Source organism: Microcaecilia unicolor, chromosome 13 (genome assembly GCF_901765095.1).
Source record: "Microcaecilia unicolor chromosome 13, aMicUni1.1, whole genome shotgun sequence".
NCBI lineage: Eukaryota > Metazoa > Chordata > Amphibia > Gymnophiona > Siphonopidae > Microcaecilia > Microcaecilia unicolor.
This window is the reverse complement of record NC_044043.1, coordinates 57298471-57321866: the sequence shown is the minus strand read 5'-3', so window position 1 is coordinate 57321866 and position 23396 is coordinate 57298471. Positions and strand designations below refer to the sequence as shown.

The 23396-nt window shown below is 44.4% G+C and overlaps 1 protein-coding gene across 3 annotated transcripts in view; it reads right to left on the bottom strand.

Moving 5' to 3' along the window:
* The window catches only part of GIT1 (GIT ArfGAP 1), a 96077-nt gene that overhangs the window by 48839 nt on the left and 23842 nt on the right, over positions 1-23396 (bottom strand). For all 3 annotated transcript variants that reach the window (XM_030186058.1, XM_030186056.1, XM_030186057.1), the window contains exon 2: positions 4038-4171. In XM_030186058.1, coding sequence (XP_030041918.1) covers positions 4038-4171 — 134 coding nt within the window. The remainder of the gene's footprint in view (positions 1-4037; positions 4172-23396) is intronic.

Below are 23396 nucleotides of genomic sequence, written 5' to 3'. Positions count from 1 at the left end.
TCGTGGCATTTCTCGGCTTCCAGCAGCCTCGGTCTCCCGATCTCCGGCAGGCCTCGGTCTTCCGATCTTAGTGTCCTCAGCGGGATTGGGATCCGCGGGGCTCGTCTTGGTCTGGGAGCTAGTCACAGGGCTACGGTTCGTGGTGCCCTATGATGTCCCGATGGGTCACAATTTTGGGTTACGGCTTCCTTCGTTCGGTGGTCCCTCTTTTAAAGGAGATATTCCACCTCCTCATTGACAACAGGGGCCACTTGGATCGCGGTCTTTGTACAGTCCTGTCGATCCTCAGCGGAGCTCCCGTTCCAGGAGTCTGATCAGGTCGCCATCTTGAGATATGTCTTTGAGATGCCTTTAAAGCATACGTAAGAGGTGTAATCACTTCATTTTCTGCTAAGCTAAATAAAAAACTAAGGGGTCATTTTACCAAGCTGTGGTAAAAGGATCCTTGAGGTACCCAGACCTCAGGTAAAAGGCATTTTTTTTAAAGGAAATGGCCATGTGGCAAGTGAACCACTTGCTGTGCGGCCATTTCCCAGGGAAGCCATTACTGTCACCTACTTAGGTGGTAAGGGCTCCCACGCTAACCCAGTGGTAACTGGGTAGTGTGCGGGGCCCCCCAATTACTGCTGGGTAAGCCCCTGGCACTCAACGAATAAATCTGTTCTCAATATACTCAACTTCACAACATATACATCCTTATTATATCACAGAGGTCCAAGTGATCAGAGAGTTATAATAGGATCCATCAGATCAGCGTACCTGCCTCCATACTGGCTGAATGATTTTTATGAGCCAAGCATACTTCTAGAGGCAGTACCACAATCCTCATCAATCCAATTTTATGATTTTTACTTATTTTTTCATTAGTCAATTATATTACTTATATTATTTTTTGCTTTTTCACAAACATTCTTATCCTTAATCTTCAAGTTAGTACTTAGCTTTTCAGCCACAGTTGACGATACATGGTGGAGACCCATTGTCACCGACATAGATCCACGTTTCGCTTACGAGCTGTTTCTGGATTTTGGTCACGCTGTAGCGCCGCCATTTTATTCAGGGCCTGAGTTCGCGGTGTTTTAGATTTTCGTTGCGCCCTTGTGGGCATAACTCAGACGTTCCGTCTTTCCGAATTCGGCCCCACAGTAGCCGGTGATGTTCTTCTCGCCCCCGCACTGCTTTTCTGGCTTCAAAAATTTCAGGATCTTCGATATTTCAGCAGATTTCGGCTGGTGTCAGGGGGAGCTGCACAGGTCTGCGTCTTCCTAGGAAGCAGGCATCACGTGACCCCCCACGAGCTGTTTCAAGGTAGTCTCTAATACTACTTCTTACTGGCGGCTTCTAGTATTGGAGACTACCTTGAAACAGCTCGTAAGCGAAACATGGATCTATGTTGGTGACAATGGGTCTCCACCATGTATCGTCAACTGTAGCTGAAAAGCTAAGTACTAACTTGAAGATTAAGGATAAGAATGTTTGTGAAAAAGTAAAATATAATATAATATAATTGACTACTATAATGAAAAAATAAGTAAAAATCATAAAATTGGATTGATGAGGATTGCAGTACTGCCTCTAGAAGTACGCTTGGCTCATGAAAATCATTCAGCCAATATGGAGGCAGGCACGCTGATCTGATGGATCCTATTATAGCTCTCTGATCACTTGGACCTCTGTGATATAATAAGGATGTATATGTGGTGAAGTTGAGTATATTGAGAACGGATTGACTGTGAACTCCCTTCACTATTTAAGTTGTATATGTGCCTAGTTATTGTTGTGATACTAAAAGAATAAAAGGATTTTTTTAGCTTTGGAAATTTCACACAGTGGGACGTAGGAGCTACCAGAAGGGTTCCTGCAGAAGTGGCAAATTGGCACTCGGGAAGCCTGCGGTAGGTTTGCCCGGCCTTTGTAAAAGGGCCCCTAACTGCTGATCTAGTGGAAATAGAATCAAACATTAAGAGACTTGAATCTTTAACCACGCTAATCCATCTAATATAAAAATACTTGATCAGTTGTGTAAATGCAGATTTAATTAGAACAGTATCCTTAGTAAAAGAGTTGGGAAATCTCTCTTCATGCAAGCTGCAACTTATGCAGAACGTGACAAGTCGCATCACTTATTGGATAACTTTTTAAAAACTAAGGGCCCTGTTTACGAAGGTGCGTTAGTGTTTTTAGCGCGCCTACACTTAGCGTGCGCTAACCACGTAGACGCCTATAGGGATATTGTAGGCACGTACATTGTTAACGCGCATACGTGGTCAATGCGCATTAAAAAACATTAGCGCGCCTGTAACACTGCTTAGTAAACAGGGACCTAAATCTGAAAGGACTCATATCTCTGCTTTAATAAATACAACTAATAATACGGTTACTAAAGACTTTGATATTCTGGACTGTTTCCATGAATACTATAACAAATTGTATTCGATGAACTTAATACTGAGACTGAGCTCTCTTTTACCAAGTTTACCTCACAAGGTAACCTGAAATTTACCAGAGTGCTCACTGAAGCAGATGTACTAGAAGAATTATCTAACGTGGCAAAGCAGAAAACGTCGACCACTAGTGCGTGATCTATGTTGTTTCAAAGGTGCGTTAGATTACAGCATGAGATTTGTGAAGTTGATTTGTGAGGCAGGCTGTGTGGCCGAAACACGATTCGTGTCGAGTCTTTGGATGTTTTCATTAAAGCTGTACTGATTTATCTACTTCATCTAGTTCTTTTTTTTTTTTTTTGGCGTCACCTTCACTGTGTGTTTTTTTTACTTTTGTGCCTTGCGAGGGACTTTGCTCTTCTGTCTTTTGTTGATCTGTGTGTGACTTGACACCTGTATCTCTCCCTTCCATGGGAAGCCTGGGCACTGCGCACTGTGATGGTTACTGGATGCCACAGACACTGGAAATTAATTCTGTGTGCGCTTCACGGGAGAAACAGCCGTGTATCAATCCATCCCATGTTCCACAGGGTTTCCTCCCTTCACAAGTACTGGCAAATTGCCCTCCCTCTCCATTCAACAGTGTGTCCTTCAGGCTGCGTCAGCAGCAGGGAGATCTCTGCTTCCAAGCACTTTACTGGCAAGGCTGCCATTCCTGGAAAGGAAGGACTCGCTCCTGGCAATGTGTTCGGTGTTTCTAGAGATTCAGAGGCCAGTCTGACTGCTCATTGCTTGTCACTGCCTAAACCTAAAAATGGTTTTAGATAGCCCTGTGTGTTCTCCCTCTTCATAAAATGAGAAGTTCTTCTGGTCTGACATTCCTCCATTCCGCTATTCTAGGGATGCATCAGTGGAAGGACAAACTGATTTTAACGCAAGCAGTTTCCACCTACTGTACGTTTATATCTGTCATTTGCTACACCGCCTTTTTGATTAATCACAGCAAAGCGGTATACAACGAATAACATAGAGAGATGGAAAAGAAGTACAAAACCGATAACGACGAGAAGAAAAGACAGAGTAGATGAGAGAAAGCAGAGAAAACTGACTGGTAGGCGCTATCCCCACGCCCCATCTCAGGTGGTGTCGCCCTAGGTTACAGAAAAAAAGGTGGGTCTTATGGGCTGCCCTGAACCAGGTATACGAGGGTTGAAGTTGTAACTGGGCAGGAAGGGAGTTCCACCATAGCAGCCCCAAAGAGAAAAACGTCTCATGTTTGTGTGGATGCAAGGCAGGCAGAATTTGGGGCAGGAATCACAAGTCTAAACCCGAGCGAGGATTGAAGAAAAAAACGAGGAAATGAAAGGAGTCACCAATGATGCCAAATAAAAGGAAGTTCCAGCATAAATGGCTTTATATTCCAGTGTAAGCATCTTAAAATGTACTGAAATGGAATTTTAACAGTCTACCTAATGGTAAGTGACAAAGCCCTAGGGATGGGCTGCCTTACTTTCTTCCCATTTCATATTATCCCTCCCAGAGACCTCACTCATACCCATAGCTGGGCTCCATTAATTCAGGGTACAGGGCAACCTGTAGGGCTCATGTCAACAACCCCCCCCCCCCCCCCCCGCCCATTGCTTCTCTACCTACCTGAAGCAGAGTGGGGGGCCAAGGGCTGTGGCGGAGATGCTTAACAATAGAGATGTGGCGGCCCAGACTGCGATGCACACTGCAGCACTCATCACAAACAAGGACACCCCGGTTTATAGAGGCCCAGCCAGGATCTGCAGGAGACATAGCAAGGGAGTCAGAAAGAGCAGGGAGGATGCCGTTCACTTACCCATCAATACACAGTGCAAATTATTAAAGATATGGCACCCCTCTGAATTCCACTAGTGAGTAATCCAGAGCTACTGAAACCTGAAAGCCACATTCAGAAAACAAACAGACAAACCAATTCCAGCAGCTTACAGCCTGCAAATGAGACCCTGGGCTATTCATCAATCCAGCTGCTAATCTGTGATATCGCCCTCTACAAACAGTCCTTATGTAGTTGGCGTTAAGCTCCCTCTCTTAGGACAGAGGGATAAGTACATTGAGGCTCTATGTTTATTCCAGGTTCACCAAACCAGTGACTAGTCAAGCACTACAACACAGTAGGACTTTAATTAGGTTTCTTTCTCCAGGGTTTTTCAACCCAGTCCTTGGGGCACACCCAGCCTGTTGGGGTTTTCAGAATATCTCCATTAAATTCAATGATCCAGCAATTTTTGTTGACTCTTATAACTCTTATTCACTATTTAATACTATAAAACTCATCAAACAACTAAAAAATGTGCTCATAACACGTGAAAGTGTTCAGTACATCTCCATGATTGCTTTCTCGGAAGTCATGGTATATTGATGAAAATCATTGTACCCATAGCGTTATAATTACCGTCCATCAAACATAAGACATTATGGGGCTCATTTTCAAAGCACTTAGACTTACAAAATTCCATAGGTTACTATGGGACTCTGTAAGTCTAAGTGCTTTGAAAATATGCCTCTATTATCTTGTAGGTGTTCTCCTCCTGTTCACGAGTATCCCAGAATGTCTTCTATCATCAAACTCCACCAACATGAAGAGATGAAAATGTAATGAAAGGCAGAAACTCTGGAACATTTGTAGATCCATTCATTCCACTCCAGGCAAAGTTCTTCAAAACCTTCTAAAGGCACAACATACTGAAAAAATAAAAACAATCCTTGCTCTAGTCTTTCAAATTGAATAATTCGATCAATCCTTGTAATTCCTACTCTCTTCGACAAATCTGTTGTTGAGCGCTAAGGAACTTGCTTGTAAAACTCCAGTCCACCTCTTATGAGTAATCAGTCCAAATATAAAAATTACAAAAAAAACCCTCACTCTCCCATCTATCTTCACAATTGATTTCTGCCTGCAAAGTAACACAAATACATGGGGGGGGGGGGGGGGGGGGAAACATATAAATCGCAAAAGCTTTGTTCAAAATAAAGATTAGTGAACCCTTTTTTTGGCCATGCACACCCCTAATAAAATGCCAATTCCATGTGAATCGACACTGTTGGATCCTGCTCTTACTCACAGAGGATCACTACAGAATAAAAGAGCTTACTAGATATCGATTATAGATTGTTCTCTAGCTTAAATTAGAAATAAAGTTCCTGTATCACCATGACTTCCCTGAAACTCATTGGGCAATCCACAGGTACTTAATTTTTCTAAGGTGTTACGCACAAAGATCACTATCGTTTATTTTGGCTAAACATAACACCTTATATGCAGAGCTTTAAGTATGAACAGACACTAGCGCACAGCACATAAGTCCATGGTAATAAAGGCATTGGGCTATTCGCATAGATGCAGAGAAGTGCTCAAAGACGGGAAAAATACAAAAACACACCCCACAATCCTTGGTAAAAGTTATATATCTAATACTGAGAACCAAAGATCAACACTGTAAAGAAAACGTCAACCAGGCTAACAGCAAAATAAGGTAAAGAACTTTTAAATGCTTATACCACAGTACTCATGATATGAATTTATGAATCTCTCAATATTTTTAAAGAATTTTTAAGAGAACCCTCAGAAAGGTCCACCTGTTTTCAGGCAATATCATTAGTTTTGCCCGGTGGCATAACACATCTTTCATAGGGCTAACTCTTATTCATACATGTAGGTGCTATTGCCTGAATCAAAAAGTGCTAACAAATAATATAGTGCTCAATTTTAAAGAAAAAAAACGTGAACTTGCTATGCCACCTGGCAAAACTAATGATATTGCCTGAAAATAGGTGGCCTTTTCTGAGGGTTCTCTTAAAAATTATTTAAAAATATTGAGAGATTCATAAATTCATAGCATTTAAAAGTTCTTTACCTTATTTTGCTGTTAGCCTGGTTGACGTTTTCTTTACAGCGTTGATCTTTGGTTCTCAGTATTTGAGAAGTGCTCAAAGGACAGGAAAGATGAGTGCAATGCTAGAGCTTTAACACAGGGTCTGAGGTGGAGTAAAACGTTAGCTCGTTATTCTGTAGTAGCATTAATGAGGATTCCATGCTTATTTCTCCCCTTTACTGCAAGCATATAAGACCAGCAACATTTTTCTGGCTTGGGGGGAGGGGGTATGCCGGACTGTTGACAAATGGGCATCGGCACTCAGGGTTGCACATGCATATACACCTGCGCACGTGCTGGAATGCTCTTCTGCATATAGATACAGGTACGGTAAGAACTGCATGCACAGAATAGCATCTCAGCATAGATGCAGTGTATACTCATGCAATCTGACAAGAGTTTTTTTGTGAGCGAGACTAGGTGCCACTAGCACAGACCCACGGGGCACATGCATCCTGAGTCTCTCCCACGTTAGGCTATTTTTATACTGCATTGAGGAGCAAAGCTTTTGCGCTACCCTTGCGTTAGGGAACAATGCACTGAGCTTCAGCGCATGGCCGTAACGCAAGTGTACGGCATCAGCCCCTCAGTCACATTGTGTGAATGACGGTGGCAGAGTCCCAGTTTCCCTCAGAACAGCTACGAGCAGAGCCGGCAGCAGGCCAAGCTAGAAAATTGCAGCTGAGACCTATTTATGAGTTGCTACATTCGCTGTTAAGAGAAGCACAGATTATGCAATGGGAGATCAATAGAAATCAAACAAAATAAAACATGGAAAAGAAAATAAGATGATACCTTTTTTATTGGACATAACTTAATACATTTCTTGATTAGCTTTCGAAGGTTGCCCTTCTTCCTCAGATCGGAAATAAGCAACTGTGCTAGCTGACAGTGAGGCATATTTTCAAAGCACTTTGGGAGGCTAAGTTCCATAGGTTTCTATGGAACTTTGGGAGGCTAAGTGCTTTGAAAATGAGCCTCAGTGTATATAAGTGAAAACATTCAAGAATTACTATGACAGTCTGACAGGGTGGGAGGATGGGGGTGGGTCGGAGGTATGCATGGGGACATCAAAGCATATCATTGATATTCTAACAGGATGGGTGTGGATAGGTGAGGGGTGGGGTGATCAACAGAGACATACAGCTTTATGGTTTATAATGGGTTAGGAACCCCAGATCCTTGTTAAGTCCTTTCTGTTGGGTGTTAAAATATTCAATCATTCTGACTTCAAAGGTCTTACGTTCTTGTATAGTTTTAAAGTTACCTTTGAGGATTCTCACTGTGAAATCACTGGTACAGTGTCCTGGTCCTGTAAAATGTTGACCAACAGGGGTGGGAGCCCTACTGGCACCAGTATTGTTCATATGATGTCTATGTAAATTGAATCTTGTCTTAAGCATCTGGCCTGTTTCTCCAATATAGCATCCTTCCTTACATTTTTTACACTGAATGATATATACCACATTGGAAGATGTGCTACCACAACTCCTCTACTTGCAATGGGAGAGAAATCTGTGACATATCCTACGTATACAGGAACACAAATGCAGAGCTGCTAAGATACACAGTTCCAGGAGGGAGATTTTTTTGGTCAATCCTGGTTTTGAACTTATATCTCAGAGCAGTGTGGAATCTGAAGTTACCGATTCTACCCACAGAAATCAGGGCCGCAGGTCCCAAAACACACCAAGATAGGGCCCCCCGAAATCCAGGGCCAGCCTACAATCTCCCTCTTGAAACTGGGTAACTTGGGCAACTCTGCAACTGAAACTAGGATCTGTGTGACCCCTTGCCCTCACTACAGAGACAGAGCCACGAAGCATTAGCACTCACGCACCACAAGGAAGTCATTGGTTCTTCGTCATTTTCCCCTGTCTGTTTTCTTTTTCTCAGGAAACAAATGTGCTTTTCAGTGATTGGGACAGACTTAGATTTGTCTAGGCAGTGTAGGCTGAGAGAGGTCAGTGATTATCAGACCCAGGACCTTCCCTCCAGTAGTAGGGGTTGATAGCAGCTCTTTCCTATCAGGCTACAGGAAATGATCAGGAACATGCAAGGGGCTACTTGAGCTGAGAAGGGATGGGGGATCATGTTATTTACCAGGGATTTTGATCTCTCTCAGCTAGGGTTACCATACGTCCGGTTTTACCCGGACATGTCCTGTTTTTGAAAACACGGGCGGGTTTTGCCAGCCTGCCCATTTGTCCTGATTTGTGGGCAAACAGGCAGGCTGGCAGGTGGATGGGTAGGTGGGCGTCCTATCCTCCCCTCCCCTCCTTTACCTTAGTGTGGTACCCTGATGGTCTACTGACCTCTTTGGGGCAGGAAAGAGCCTGGCATGTCTACAGACTGTCTAAATCTCCCAGCAACAATTCAAAATGACTGCTGAGAGTTCAAAATGTTACTCACAAGAGACTCTACCCTGTACGCTTTTGTCCACTAACCTCTGAAGACAAAGTATCAAGACTCCTGAGGAAGGCAGTTCTAGTGCTGAAACAGTCTTCCCTCAATAAATTATGCTTCAAATATTGGACGTCTTCGGTCTGTTTTTTCAAGAGCCTGGTTCTGTTCCCACTTTTCTTCTGCTCCTAATTCTATAAACATGAGGTCTATAAAATCCTGAGTGGTGTAGAACAGGTAAAAGTGAATTGATTTTTCACTCTTTCAAAAAGTACAAAGACCAGGGGCCACTCAATGAAATTAGATGGCAATACTTTTAAAACAAATACAGTGATACCTCGGTTTTCGTCGATAATCTGTCCGAAAACAATCGGCGAAATCCAAAACAGACGAAAACCGAGGCAATTATTTCCATATGAATCAATGAGCAGGAGAACGCGTGGGTCGCCCTTTGTTTTCGTAAAATTAGCAGTGAGGTCATGTGGGCACACCGATGAAATCAGAGTCAAATTTTTCGTGGAAAAAATCGACGAAAACCGAAATGGACGATAACCGAAGTCAACGAAAACCGAGGTATTACTGTAGGAGGAAACATTTTTTTCACTCAAAGAATAGTTAAGCTCTGGAACTCGCTGCTGGTAACGGCAGTCAACGTATGTGGGTTTAAAAAAAGGTTTGGACAAATTCATGGAGGAAAAGTCCATAGTCTGTTATTGACACAGACATGGGGGAAGCCACTGCTTGCCCTGGGATTGGCAGCATGGAACGTTGCTACTAATTGAGGTTTTGCCAGATACTTGTGTCCTGGATTGGCCACTGTTGGAAGCAGGATACTAGGCTAGATGGACCATTGGTCTGACCCAGTATGGCTATTCTTACGTACACCTACAGTTCCTTTATACAAGCTCCTACCAGGCACCCTGTGATAGAACTGCCCTCCATTTATCAACCTTTCCAAAGAACTTTGGATGCCAGGAACGAGCCTGCCTACCATGCTGGGGGTTTTGGAGTTTGGGCTCTCTTAAACAGATAGGCATCTCACGCTATAAAGAAGTCAACACTTCTGTATGTAAGGAAAGGAAAGGGGAAGGGACTCGATATACTGCCTTCCTGTGGTTACATTCAAAGCGGTTCACATATTATAAACAATTGCTTATTTTGTACTTGGGACAGCGGAGGGTTAAGTGACTTGTCCAGAGTCACAGGGAGCTGCAGCGAGAATCGAACTTGGTTCCCCTAATTCTCAGGCCACTGCACTGACCATTGGCTACTCCTTATAAGCGATACTCTAGGGCAGTGGTCCTCAACTCAGTCTTCAAAACACACCCAGTCCATCAGGTTTTCAAGATATCCACAAAACATATATTCAGGAAATAAATCTGCACGCACTGCCCTCCGTATTCATTGTGGGTATTCTGAAAATCTGACTGGCCTGAATGTGTGAGGAGGACAGGATTGAGAACTCCTGCTCTAGAGGCATGTCAAGCCAGATGTGATGAATGGCCTGCCACAATCACCGATTTAAGAATTCTCATATGCCGCCTGAAGCCTGAAAGCTATCGAGGCAATGTACATTCAAATGAAGAGGTCCTCTACAAAGTAGTCTTAATCTGACAGCTAGGAAACACCCACCTGCTGCATGACAAGAGTGCAGGGGCGTAGCCAGACAACAGATTTTGGGTGTGCCAAGGCAAGAAATGGGTGGGCACCAAATTTCCCCCCCCCCCCCCCCCCCCCCAATCAAAAAAATATCTCAGCTGGCAAGAAAACACTTCTTTCCACCTTGGCTTACCATCAGGGGGAAGTCTTCAGCTGGTGGAGCTTGGGATCCCCACCAGCTACCACTAAGCGTGTGCTACTGTTGGGTGGGCCTGAACCCTAAGTGGCCCACCTGTGGCTATGCCACTGCAAGAGTTTAACCTGCATGAAGTGGCAGGTGTGCCTCTGGCCACCTTACTGGGCAGACTAGATAGAGCATGTGGGACTTTATCTGCCATCACATACTATGTTACTACGTTTCATACTATGACCTCAGCAATTGAGCTGCACAACACTGCGGAACCCCAAAGGTAAGCTTAGCCGGTGTTGGAGAAAAGTCAAACTATGTGTCCAGCAGAGCTCTTACTTTAGAGGTGCTTCTCATTTTACTAAAGTGTGGTCTGGTTAGTTTTAGGATAGAATCCTTCGCTCTGCACACCCACTCTCCTGTCCCTCTCTCTACCCTCGTCTCTCTCAGAGCTACGTCACCCTGGCAAACTCCTTCATTCCCCTCCTTGCTGCGAGCACCCACAGGATTTTTCCGTTCACCTTTCCTGACTTTGCCATGCAGATTCCAGCTCGGTGACTCACTTCTGATCTACCCCTCAGTGGCCTTCTCCCTTTTATCCTGTCAAGTTTCAGCTGGTCTCAGACTTGAGAACCTGCATGGAAGGGGAGGGGTTTGTGCAGACTGTTCTCACTGAGACTCAGCCATATCCTCCAGTGCACCTGCTATTCCAATGCAGACAAGACACCTTATTCCTCCTCTGCATCACCCTTTGCTATTCCTGTACTGAACCTCCCCCTGCCACTGTATTTCAGTCCTCTGCTATTCCAATACTGATCACCCTCATATAGAGTCTCCAATCTGCCTCACTCCTTCCGTACATCATCCACTTCTACTTCAGTCCTAATCCATAGAAATGGGACTTGATATACTGCCTTTCTGGGGTATTTTGCAACTACATTCAAAGCGGTTTACATGTATACAGGTACTTATTTTGTACCTGGGGCAATGGAGGGTTAAGTGACTTGTCCACAGTCACAAGGAGCTGTAGCGGGAATCGAACCCAGTTCCCCAGGATCAGTCTGCTGCACTAACCACTAGGCTACTCCTCCACTGGAAGAAATGGGGAGGGGTAGAGGGTCTGAGAAATAGGCTAGCTTCTTCCTCCTACATGCAGCTTTTCCAGTTAACCCCCTCCTCTGCAGTTCACACAACAAGGAGAGGGCTCAGCTTCAATACTTTCCCTCCCGCTGGATTTCACACTAAATTTCTCAGTTACCGAGTTTTTCCCTTTCTCTCCATCTTGCTCTGGTAAATGTGTCAGGGGCTGGGGCATCACCCACACAATATAGCAGCTTGTCACTGCCACATACATTAAAACTGTCCTTATATTTTATCCAGCTGACAGTCCCCTGTATGCTTGCTCTCTGCCACTGCAGCGTAAAGCGACAGGAGAACTAAAGATGTTTCCCCTCTATCCTCAACACACCCGAGCAACTCTGCCACTCATGTCGCACTGTGCCCCACAGAGATGCCAAGTAACCCTGTTTCAGGCTGCAGGTGTTTTGGCCGGACCTGGTTTTGAATTTACATCTCAAAGCGGTGTGCAATTTACAGTGCTGGATCTTGCCATTACCATCAGTACTGCAAGTCTGTTAATGTAACCTGATGGGTTGGTCAGAAATCCAATACAGGTGTATTGGCCTAGTGGTTAGAGTGGTGGACTTTGGTCCTGGGGAACTGGGTTCGATTCCCACTGCAGGCACAGGCAGCTCCTTGTGACTCTGGGCAAGTCACTTAACCCTCCATTGCCCCAGGTACAAATAAGTACCTGTATATACTATGTAAACCTCACAGAAAGGCAGCATGTCAAGTCCCAGTTCCCTTTCCCTATTTCAGATTCTAATGGAATGTTGCTACTATTGGAGATTCTAGATGGAATGTTGCTACTATTGGAGATTCTACATGGAATGTTAATGTTGCTATTCCACTAGCAACATTCCATGTAGAAGCCTGCCCTTGCAGCCACGCAGGCTTCTGTTTCTGTGAGTCTGACGTGCAGGACGTCAGACTCACAGAAACAGAAGCCTGCGCGGCTGCAGAGCAGGCTTCTACATGGAATGTTGCTAATGGAGGAGTGGCCTAGTGGTTAGAGTGGTGGACTTTGGTCCAGGGGAACTGGGTTCGATTCCCACTGTAGGCACAGACAGCTCCTTGTGACTCTGGGCAAGTCACTTAACCCTCCATTGCCCCAGGTACAAATAAGTACCTGTATATAATACGTAAGCCGCATTGAGCCTGCCATGAGTGGGAAAGCGCGGGGTACAAATGTAAGAAAAAAAAAACTCCAGCCTGGTACTGGGTAATTTGGCATTTACGCCCACTACCCATTTACCTTCCATCCAACTTTCTCCGAGCCAGCAACTACACCTAGTTAGGCATGGAGGAGAGTGAAAGGATAGCCAAAAAAATGCAGGTACCAATAAAAATTATGCAGAAAAACCAATACCCATGCAATTTCATAACATACAAGCACTAAAAAAAAAACCCAACACATTAAAAAGTCAACAAGCAAAACACTGATATGATCATGTTTTGGAAAATTGCCTACATCAGGGTATACAAAAAAAATTGTTAATATTAATACATATACAATGTAAGATTCAATACAGTCATTACAAACTGACACAGCAGTGATTTAGAAGCACAATTAGCCAGTGACTCGATCGATCGTATGCACATAATTCCAATCAAGAAGACATCTAAAAATAACCTTTTGGGGAGGTGCCGGTCAGGTACCAGAGAGTCCCTCTCCTGTTTAGGGGGATAGAAATGCAAAGCAATTATGGGAAAGCATGCCTCCAGAAAATGACAACGGGAACGCAGTATAGGCTAGAGTTGAAGCTAGTAGTCTAATACCAAAATGTACAAAACTCTAGCAAATAATTTTAAAAGAAAAGTGCTTTTTATGGAGAAAAAGCCCTCAGAAACCGTAGGCAAACAGCCGCAGGTTTTCAGCGAGGTTACTATTTTCTATCGGTAACACACGCTAGGATTCTATCATCGGGTGTAAAAAATTCCACAAAACAACGCTAAGACAGGAGTGCTTCGTTCAGCGATCCCAAGCTAAGTGCTTATTTTCTAGATGCTGTTGATTTACATATAGGTTGTCATTTCAGTGTATAAGAGCAGAAGTAATCAAGAGCAAAAACTGAGAGCAGTAAACACGCTCAGTTGTTTTGTGGAGTTTATGCATGAGATAGAATCCTAGCGTCCTCGCTCAAAACCTTCGGCTGTTTGCCTACGGTTTCTGAGGGCTTTTTCTCCATAAAAAGCACTTTTCTTTAAAATTATTTGCTAGAGTTTTGTACATTAAAGCATACCTCCACCCAGCATTTGACCCCGTCAGTCGTCACAGTGCGAAGGGATGCTTCTTCACACGTCCAGTCTTCCTTCCAGCTTTTTACAGGTCACGGTAGCTTTATCTGCTCCTCGCTTCAGCTAAACAAGATTCAATTCCAAGTGAGCTCCATTGCTTTCAGTACCACCACCTGACTCCCCTGATGCATGTTACTTGCTGTTACATGGCTACGTCAAGTTGTTTTGCTTTTTCAACTTTTAATGTTTTCTTATGGTTTTGAATGTATCTGCAGTTTGAGAAAATGTATATTTGTTAAATTTACCAGTGTGTCTAAAGCCGTTCCCAATGTACCCCCTTGCCAGTCTGGTTTTCAGATATCCACAGAAAATATATCTGAGAGATTTGCACGCACTGCCTCCACATTTCTCTCATTTTATATTCACGGTCGATATCCTGAAAACCAGGCTAGCAAGGGGGTAAATCCAGGAATGGCTTCAGAAAACACTGGTTTATATAATTTTTTTTAATCCATTTTGGATACTCTCTCTTTGGTGAGTACACCAAGTCTGGCCTGGCTGGTTTTCACATCGTTGTTCCAAAAAAAAAAAAAAAAGTGAAGATTCCAAATCCCTCAAATTCCTGGAGACGGGAGTGCAAAATTCAGGCCTAGCCTAGTTGTTTCTGATGGTCCACAAACAGGGCACCTTTGTTGAGTCCAGCACTTCTCACCACGTGAAAGTGGGCCAGGTCTAAATGTTCAGCTCTGAAGCTGGACTTTAACAGCCAACGTGTGTTATTTTTAAGGGAAGCAAAGCAAAGCAGAACCTTTCTGGACCTTCGAAGGGTTCATTTCTGCTGCTTCATTTTCACCTTCTCTCTCTCTCAGCCTTTCTCAATCTTTTGCACACAACCGATTACTGAATTTCTTCTTTAAAAAAAAAAAATTGCATAAGCTGGAGTGCAGTTCTTCTGGAACAAAATCTCCAGCCAGCAAAGTTTCCACAAGCTCGAAAAACACATGTTAAATCCAGGAAATGCCTTGCTACTAACATTTTCCTGGACACTCGTATGTTATCTTGGCTCATATATGTTGAAGCAGAAAAACCTGCTGGTAACCAATAACAGGGCAATATTCCTATAGAAATGCTCTGGCTACGGCATAGACTAGCATGTTATTTCTGTGGCAGCCCTGCATCTCTAAAAGCAACCTACGGCAGATGGGGGAGAAACTGACAAAAAAAAAAAAAAAAAAAGATAGATATGCCAGAATCCCCTACAAAGTACACCAGTCAATGCTAGGCCTTTTACTTGGCAGACTAGGTTTCTGCCTAGTATGACAGTATTTGGAGGGGGGGGGGAGCAGTGTGGCTCCCACTCGGCAGGTGAACAGCATTTTATATCTCCTACAAGTCTTTCAGCACAGGTCGATGCTCAAGGCCTGCTGTGTCCAACAGGAAGCTTGCCTGAGAGAGCAGGACTTGGCAGTTTTTTTGAGTACGGGCCTGTGCTGGAAGGCCCCACACTGCGCTTTCATTTTGGTGAGTGCAGTCTTGGGCCCAGGCAAAGATGGGGTAGTGGTGGCAGCAGGCCCAGCAATGCTGAATTATGGGTGGGGTAGAGGTCTTTGAGCCGCCATGTGGGGAGGGGTGCACCATGCAAAGCTAACGTTCACCTACAGCAGCGATTCCCTAACCAGGTTCCAAGAAACCCTAGGATTCCTCAAACTCTCTTCAGGATTCCTCAAGTAAATAGACTGTAGAATCTGTTTGTACGAACATACACATTGTTTACATAAATTAAGGGTTCCTTGGTGTATGAAAAAAATATTTCACGGCATCCGCCATAGCAAAAGGTTTGGGAATCACTGGATACCCTTGAGTTAGCCCTGGTACCAGCTTCTCCAAAGAGCAGCTAATCCAAAGGCCACAAGAATGTCAGACGCACTTTTTCTGAAGTGGACATATAAAAAAAAAAACAACCCTTGATTTTAAATAAGAGTTTATTTTTAACAAAAGGAGTAAGACCTCAGACTGTAAAACCAGCTTTAATTATTCAGTCCATGGTTAGTGAAGATGCAGAGAGGATTCTAGCTGCTATGTTATCCTAAAATATTATACAGGAAAATTTAAAATTATCTCCTTTCCATTCTGATTTGAGATTCAAAGGCGGTGTTTAGGGTCTGACCTAATCCTGACCTCACTATTCTGATTTAGGGTCTGGTTTACAACCAAACACATACTGTCACCCGTAGATAAAAGATACAATCAGGGCACTGTGTGGAATACATTGTACTAGATGGGTGCCTATATTTTCGTCTATATATTCTGAATCCTTTATTAAAGTACATATCAAATAGAAAACAAACCCACCACAATGCTGAAAATATTCCTACCTCTAAGCCTCATCCTTCCCACTCAAGTTCCTAGGCTCCCTAGAGCGAGGGAAACGTGTACCTAGCAAGACAGGGCTAGTGTGGATTTCACATCCTCCCCCACACATCTGAACTTCTTATTCATTTTCCACATGCAGTTTTTATCCTCCAGTCCATTCCCACTCCAAGAAACATCTGTCCTCGCTCAGGGTGGAGTGAAAAGCACACGCCAGGGCAGATTAGAACCCCAGGAGTGGCGTCCCTAAGGAATTGAACAGAGATCACCAGCTGCTCCTCTCAGTCTGCTGTTGATGCCTCTCTACAGTGTGTGTTGCCTTACAACAGATAATACAGACTTTCTTTCTTGTGTGTAGGGGTTTTTTTTTTTTTTCCACCAAAACATAAGTATTCAGCAGACAATACAAGGCCTTGTACTGTACTGCAAGAGTTGACTAACCCCGAGCCTCACTGAATTCTGGGAAGGGAAGATTATCTCGAAGCAGCTTGATTTAGAGAACGACAAACAACTCCCCTCACCTTTCCAGGTGGTCGCCAGAGCCTGGGTCCATTCCAGGGATGGGCAACCCCGGTCCTCGAGGGCCACAACCCAGTCGCTTTTCAAGATTTCCACAGATTGATTTGCATGTACTGCTGCCATTGTATGCAAATCGATCTCATGCATATTCTTTGTGGAAATCTTGAAAACCCAACTGGGTTGTGGCCCTCTCCTGGTCTATCTCAGTCCTACTGCAACATTATGGTACCTAGGAAGTGTACAACAATCAAGAACAGTACAGAGAGTACAGAAACCCAAAACAGATAAGGCTCTGTAGACCCATCTAGCATCTGCTTAATTTAACTTCCTGGTTGAATACCACAAATCCAGTTCATCTCTGGCTTTCTCCGCATTTCTTCATGGTCTGTTTTTGCCACTAGAACCTCCCCTGGGAGGCTGCCCCTTGCATGAAGAAATATTTTCTGCTATCCCCTGCAGCCTCAGCGTGACCTCCTGATCTAGAACATTCTTTCACCTGAAAAAGGCCTGCTTCTGTTCGATTCATACTAGGCTGTTTGGCATTTGAGTATCTTCTATGTCTCTGTCACACAGAGGTCTAAATCTTTAAGCTCCCAGCTATAGAAGTGTGTAATTTAAAGACATTCTCTGGTGCCATAAAAATACAATTTTCTCACATCCCCAGAGCGGAGGGCTCCACCCAGGGCTGTTCTAATGCTACTACTACTACTACTATTTAGCATTTCTATAGCGCTACAAGGCATACGCAGCGCTGTACAAACATAGAAGAAAGACAGTCCCTGCTCAAAGAGCTTACAATCTAATAGACAAAAAATAAATAAAGTAAGCAAATCAAATCAATTAATGTGAACGGGAAGGAAGAGAGGAGGGGGTAGGTGGAGGCGAGTGGTTACAAGTGGTTACGAGTCAAAAGCAATGTTAAAGAGGTGGGCTTTCAGTCTAGATTTAAAGATGGCCAAGGATGGGGCAAGACGTAGGGGCTCAGGAAGTTTATTCCAGGCGTAGGGTGCAGCGAGACAGAAGGCGCGAAGTCTGGAGTTGGCAGTAGTGGAGAAGGGAACAGATAAGAAGGATTTATCCATGGAGCGGAGTGCACGGGAAGGGGTGTAGGGAAGGACGAGTGTGGAGAGATACTGGGGAGCAGCAGAGTGAATACATTTATAGGTTAGTAGAAGAAGTTTGAACAAGAATGCTGCATTTATTGCTGCATTCAGCCCCAGTTCTTCCTGCTTTTATGTCTCCTAACAGTTCATATTTCTACATAAGCACATCCTAAGTGCAACATCCAGAAAATAACATTTCTACTAAGGCAGCTCTGTAAAATTATTCCACTTAGAATGTAACGGGACTGGGGGGGGAGGGAAGACAGCTAAAAGCAGATGCACTCAAAGGAAATCAATAGGTGACAGCCATACAAACTCAAAGATCAGATGGTATCTTTAACAGGAAGAAGGTGGGCAGTTTTCAAAAATAACCCATTTACTTCCCCTGTTTTAATATTTTAAAGTATGATGTCTAGTCATGCATCCTATATAATAATTTGCACCTCCGTCTGGATGCCTGGGTTCGTAACACACTTCCCATTGGTCCGCCCTGGTGTTGACGTCAGAGGGCAGATCAGTGAGAGGGAAGGGAAGCCAGCACCAGCCAGCCACAGAACGTTGGAGGCGAGTAGAGAATCGCCCCCTCCCTCCCTCCCCTGTCCTCCCTCCAAGTTCCATGCCCCCTACCTCCCTCCCTCTCCTCCGAGTTGCAGGACCCCTCCCCTCCCTTCCTGCGTGCCGGCTGTATTTTAAAAATTCTTACCTCGGAGTCCGGTGTCTGCAGTGAAGGCGAGCTGCGCTTCACACTGCCTTCTCATCTGTCTCAGCTCTGCCTCTGGTCCCGTCCTTCCGAAAACAGGAAATGACGGCGGGACCAGAGGCAGAGCTGAGACAGATGGGAAGGCAGTGTGAAGCGCAGCTCGCCTTCACTGCTGACGCCAGACTCTGAGGTAAGAATTTGTAAATTACAGCCGGCGCGCAGGAATGCGAAGGGCTGCCGGAGGACAGGTCATGCTTGCACTCGGAGGGGAAAGAGAGAGATGGAGGGAGGCGCGGGGGCGTGGAACTCGGAGGGAGGGAGGGGGTTGTAACTGGAAGGGGGTCCTGTAACTCCAGCGGTAACCCAGCAGTGTGCTGTACTGCCCAATTACCGCTGGTTAAGGTCCGGCACTACAAAAATAGGACTTTTTTTGTAGCTCCAGAAATGGCACGCGCTAAGGGTGGGAACTACCGCCAGGTAGTTCCAGACTGAAACGCAGTAAGCCCACAGTGGGCTTACCGCCGCTTACTAAATGGCTCCTAAAGCACTTAGAACCTAAATTACAGTAATGCCCAAGTGCAGCTACGCGTCTACCTGCCGGGTGCCTAACTTTCATTTTGGCGCCTAACACGTGGCGTACTATATAGAATTAGGGGATATGGGTCCACTTTCCGTTCCACAAACTGAATACACTTAGGGCTGCCACCAAGAAGGAATCTTTTAAAGGTGATTATGAAATACAGTATCATGGAATGGAATGGAACTGAAAGGTAAGTGAGGAGCATCAGAGAGGCTCAGATTTGAGTTGACAAAAAAAGAAAATTCAAGGTAGGCCTTAAGACATGGTTATCTAAGCAATATTTTAGTACAATAGCTTAGAGTAGGAGGTGGGATGATATGAGTATCTGGGATTTTTTTTTTCTTTTGTTGTTTTCCCTTTGTTCTTTCCCCTGTATTCTGATAATTGTTAGTGTATTTGTTTTATTACTAATATTATTATTGTGCTATTCACATTTCCTTCCTTATGTGTTATTATTGTATGATTGTGTTTTTATTTTTTTTTAATCATTATTGTATCCCGCATTATCCCAAACAGAGTTCAGGTTCAAAGTGGCTTACAATCCAATTATAAGCAGGTACTATCTCTGTCCCTAGAGGGCTCACAATCTTGGTTTTTGAACCTGAGGCAATGGGGGTTAAGAGACTTGCCCAGGGTCATAAGGAGCTGCAGTGGGAATAGAACCCAGGATGCTGGGTTCAAAGTACGTTGCACTAACCATTAGGCCACGCCTCCACTCCAATAGAATAGATTTAAAATGTTTTTCTGTTTTAACATGGATTATTGTAAATTGATGTGATGTTACACTGAGAGGCAGTATAGCAAATGCACAAAATAACGGGGTGGGGAGGACAGAAGACAAATCCCAGCCAGCAGAGGGCAGAACTGGGGTCAATGCAAAGCTGCACTCTCACCCAATCACAGCAAAGAAAGGACAATCTGCTCTCTGCACTCAAAAGGCGTGGAGGGGCATAATTGAACTGGGACGCCCATCTCTAAGGGCACCCATCTCTGAGGACGTTCCCGTGAAGGGGTGGGGCATCCCATATTACTGAAACAAGATGGGCGTCCATCTTTCGTTTCGATAATACGGTCGGGGACACCCAAATCTCAACATTTAGGTCGACCTAAGAGATGGTCGACCTTAGAGATGGGCGATCTCGGTTTTCGCCGATAATGGAAACCCAGGACGCCCATCTAAAAAACGACCAAATCCAAGGCATTTGGTCATGGGAGGAGCCAGCATTCGTAGTGCACTGGTCCCCCTCACATGCCAGGACATCAACCGGGCACCCTAGGGGGCATTGCAGTGGACTTCACAAATTGCTCCCAGGTGCATAGATCCCTTACCTTGGGTGCTGAGCCCCCCAACCCCCCCAACCCACTCCCCACAACTGTACAACACTACCGTAGCCCTTATGGGTGAAGGGGGGCACCTACATGTGGGTACAGTGGGTTTCGGGTGGGTTTTGGAGGGCTCACATTTACCACCACAAGTGTAAACAGGTAGGGGGGGGTGGGCCTGGGTCCGCCTGCCTGAAGTGCAATGCACCCACTAAAAACTGCTCCAGGGACCTGCATACTGCTGTGATGGAGCTGGGTATGACATTTGAGGCTGGCATAGAGGTTGGAAAAAAATGTTTTTAAAATTTTTTTTTTTTTGGGGGGGGGGTGGAAGGGGGTTGGTGACCACTGGGGGAGTAAGGGGAGGTCATTCCCAATTCCCTCCGGTGGTCATCTGGTCAGTTCGGGCACCTTTTCGAGGTTTGGTCATGAAAAAAAAGGGACCACGTGAAGTTGGCCAAATGCTCGTCAGGGACACCCTTCTTTTTTCCACTATCAGCTGAAGACGCCCATCCCTTAAGCATGCCCCCGTCCCACCTTTGGTACACTGCCAACACGCCCCCAGGAACTTTGGTTTTCCCCACGACGGAAAGCAGTTGAGGACGCCCAAAATCGGCTTTCGATTATGCCAATTTGGGCGATCCTGAGAGAAGGACGCCCATCTCCCGATTTGTGTCGAAAGATGGGCGCCCTTCTTTTTCAAAAATGTCGATGTCATGTGATTCAACTGAGGTTCTGTACAGGAAAGGAAACGGGGTGTGTTACACTCTGTGCGTAGTTTACATACTATATACAGGTACTTATTTTGTACCTGTCCCCTTTCTCTGGGTCTACACAAATCTGCTGACAGAGATCTGTCTCCAATCTAATGGTGTAGAACGGAACCATCAAAAACACATACAGAAACTGGAGACTTTGACTATCACAGAAAGAGTATCAAAAAGCAGCAAGCCACAGATCTAAAGCATGATCAGAAGCCACCTCTATAAGAAAAAGCAATCTGCTGTCTACCTTTATAACAAGAGGAATAATCAATTCTTCCCACAAACACACTTACTAATCATTTTCTAGATGTTTAAGAATAGAGCAGGATTTTATTTACAAGGTTCTAGGTTCAATTTGATATACTGCATATTTTCCAAGCAAATCTAAGCAGTTTAAAATTTTAAAAACATAAACTGGAACAGTACAAAACACTTCAGGAAAAATAGGAAAGAAAAGGTTACAAATTAAAAACAAAAAGATAGCAAGGGAGGGACAATCAAATAGGAGACCTGGGACAATCTCAGCCATTTACAATACCTTATCATTGCACCCCATAATCCTTATGGGCCATCAGAGACATGATGGGAATTGTCCTTCTTGCTCAGTCATTTCCTGTCCTGAGTCATGTGTTCTGCACTTAACTGTAGATATTCAGTCCAGTCCACTCCTGGATATCATCTATCATCCAGCCATCTTCTTTTCGGTTTTCCTCTTTCAGCTCCTTCAAACATCACTATTTTTATCAAGCTGTTCTATTATATTCTATAGACGTGGCCAAGCATCACCAGTTTCCTTGCTTTGATCGTGTCCAAACTCCTGTTCAAAATCCTCTCAAATCTCTCTGTTGCTCAAACTGTCCTTCCAATTTATTGTTCTCATTTTCCTTTGTTTCAATCCTGTCAGCTTCAGTGTCTGCTTTTTTAGAATCCAAACCTATCACTCATATGGCAATGTAGACATCATGCATGCACCTGGTATTCGGAGTTTGCTTGCTGTGTTAATATTCTTGCTCTTCCATATTGTTGTCAGGCTTGAAAAAGCACGCTTTGCTAATCTGATCTTCCTTCATATTTTCATGCTACAGTTATCATCTTTGGTTGTCATGCTTCCCAGGTATACAAATTGGTCTACATATTCCAGTATCTCACCTTCTATGAATAGCTATGCCCCAGAGTCAGTACCCACCACCATCACTTTCATTTTATCCCTGTTGATGCGAAGTCCAAAGTCTTTACCAACCATTAGAATGTGGTCCTCCCCTTCCACCAACAAGATCTATATTGTCTGCAAATCGCAAATCTTTCATGTGCTTTCCCTGTATTTCCATACCTCCATGTTTTGTGCACTTCCATTTTTTTCTAGTACCTTCTCTAAAATTGTTATGAACAGCAGCAGGGGACATTGGATCTCCTGGTCTACCATCAATTGTTGCTCTTACCTATTTACTGAATCATTTCTTGGACTTTACAGACATCTTTCAGGGTCCTCTAATACCCCCTTCCTCTATGAGCTTCACTATTTTTTCTATCAGAGGTGATGTTGGCAAAAAATCTCTAGTGTGAGACCCAAGATTGGAACTCGAAAAATCGGATGGCACACAGGGTGGGGGTGAGGAGAGAATCCTCCTCCAATGACACAGCTGTTCTGAGGGGTTCCCCTTCTGATATGGTCAATCTGGCTGCTCAAGCGCATTCTGAATTATTTGTATAACTAAAATAAAGCCTATCCCCCCTCACACTTCTTTTTCTCTAATCCCTCCCCCAACACATTCTCTATCCCTGTTTCCCATTTCCTCTTCCCATTACTCTCCTACAACTCTAAGTCAGCTATTCCCAGTCCCCTGTAGGCAGCCTGCATTATCCTGTCTCCAGTTTCAGCCCCTTCAAACTGCCTCCCCCCTCCTCCATTTGCTCCTCATGCTTGCTGGTAGTGCCACCTCTGGAACAGCTGCTCTGTTTCTTCTGGCACTACATGATTCACAGCAAGTTTGAGCTGCTCAAAGCCCAGTCTCCCACACCACTCTCCCAATCTGATCAGAATAGTGAATTTATGCAACACATGGCTTACAGAGCACTGAATAAGTGGAGGTAGAAAACAGAATAACAGATATGGTTGTAGTGCCAATAGTAAGATCGGGTGGGGGGATGAGGAGGAGAAGAGTCAGAGGGCTACACTTGGGGGTCGAT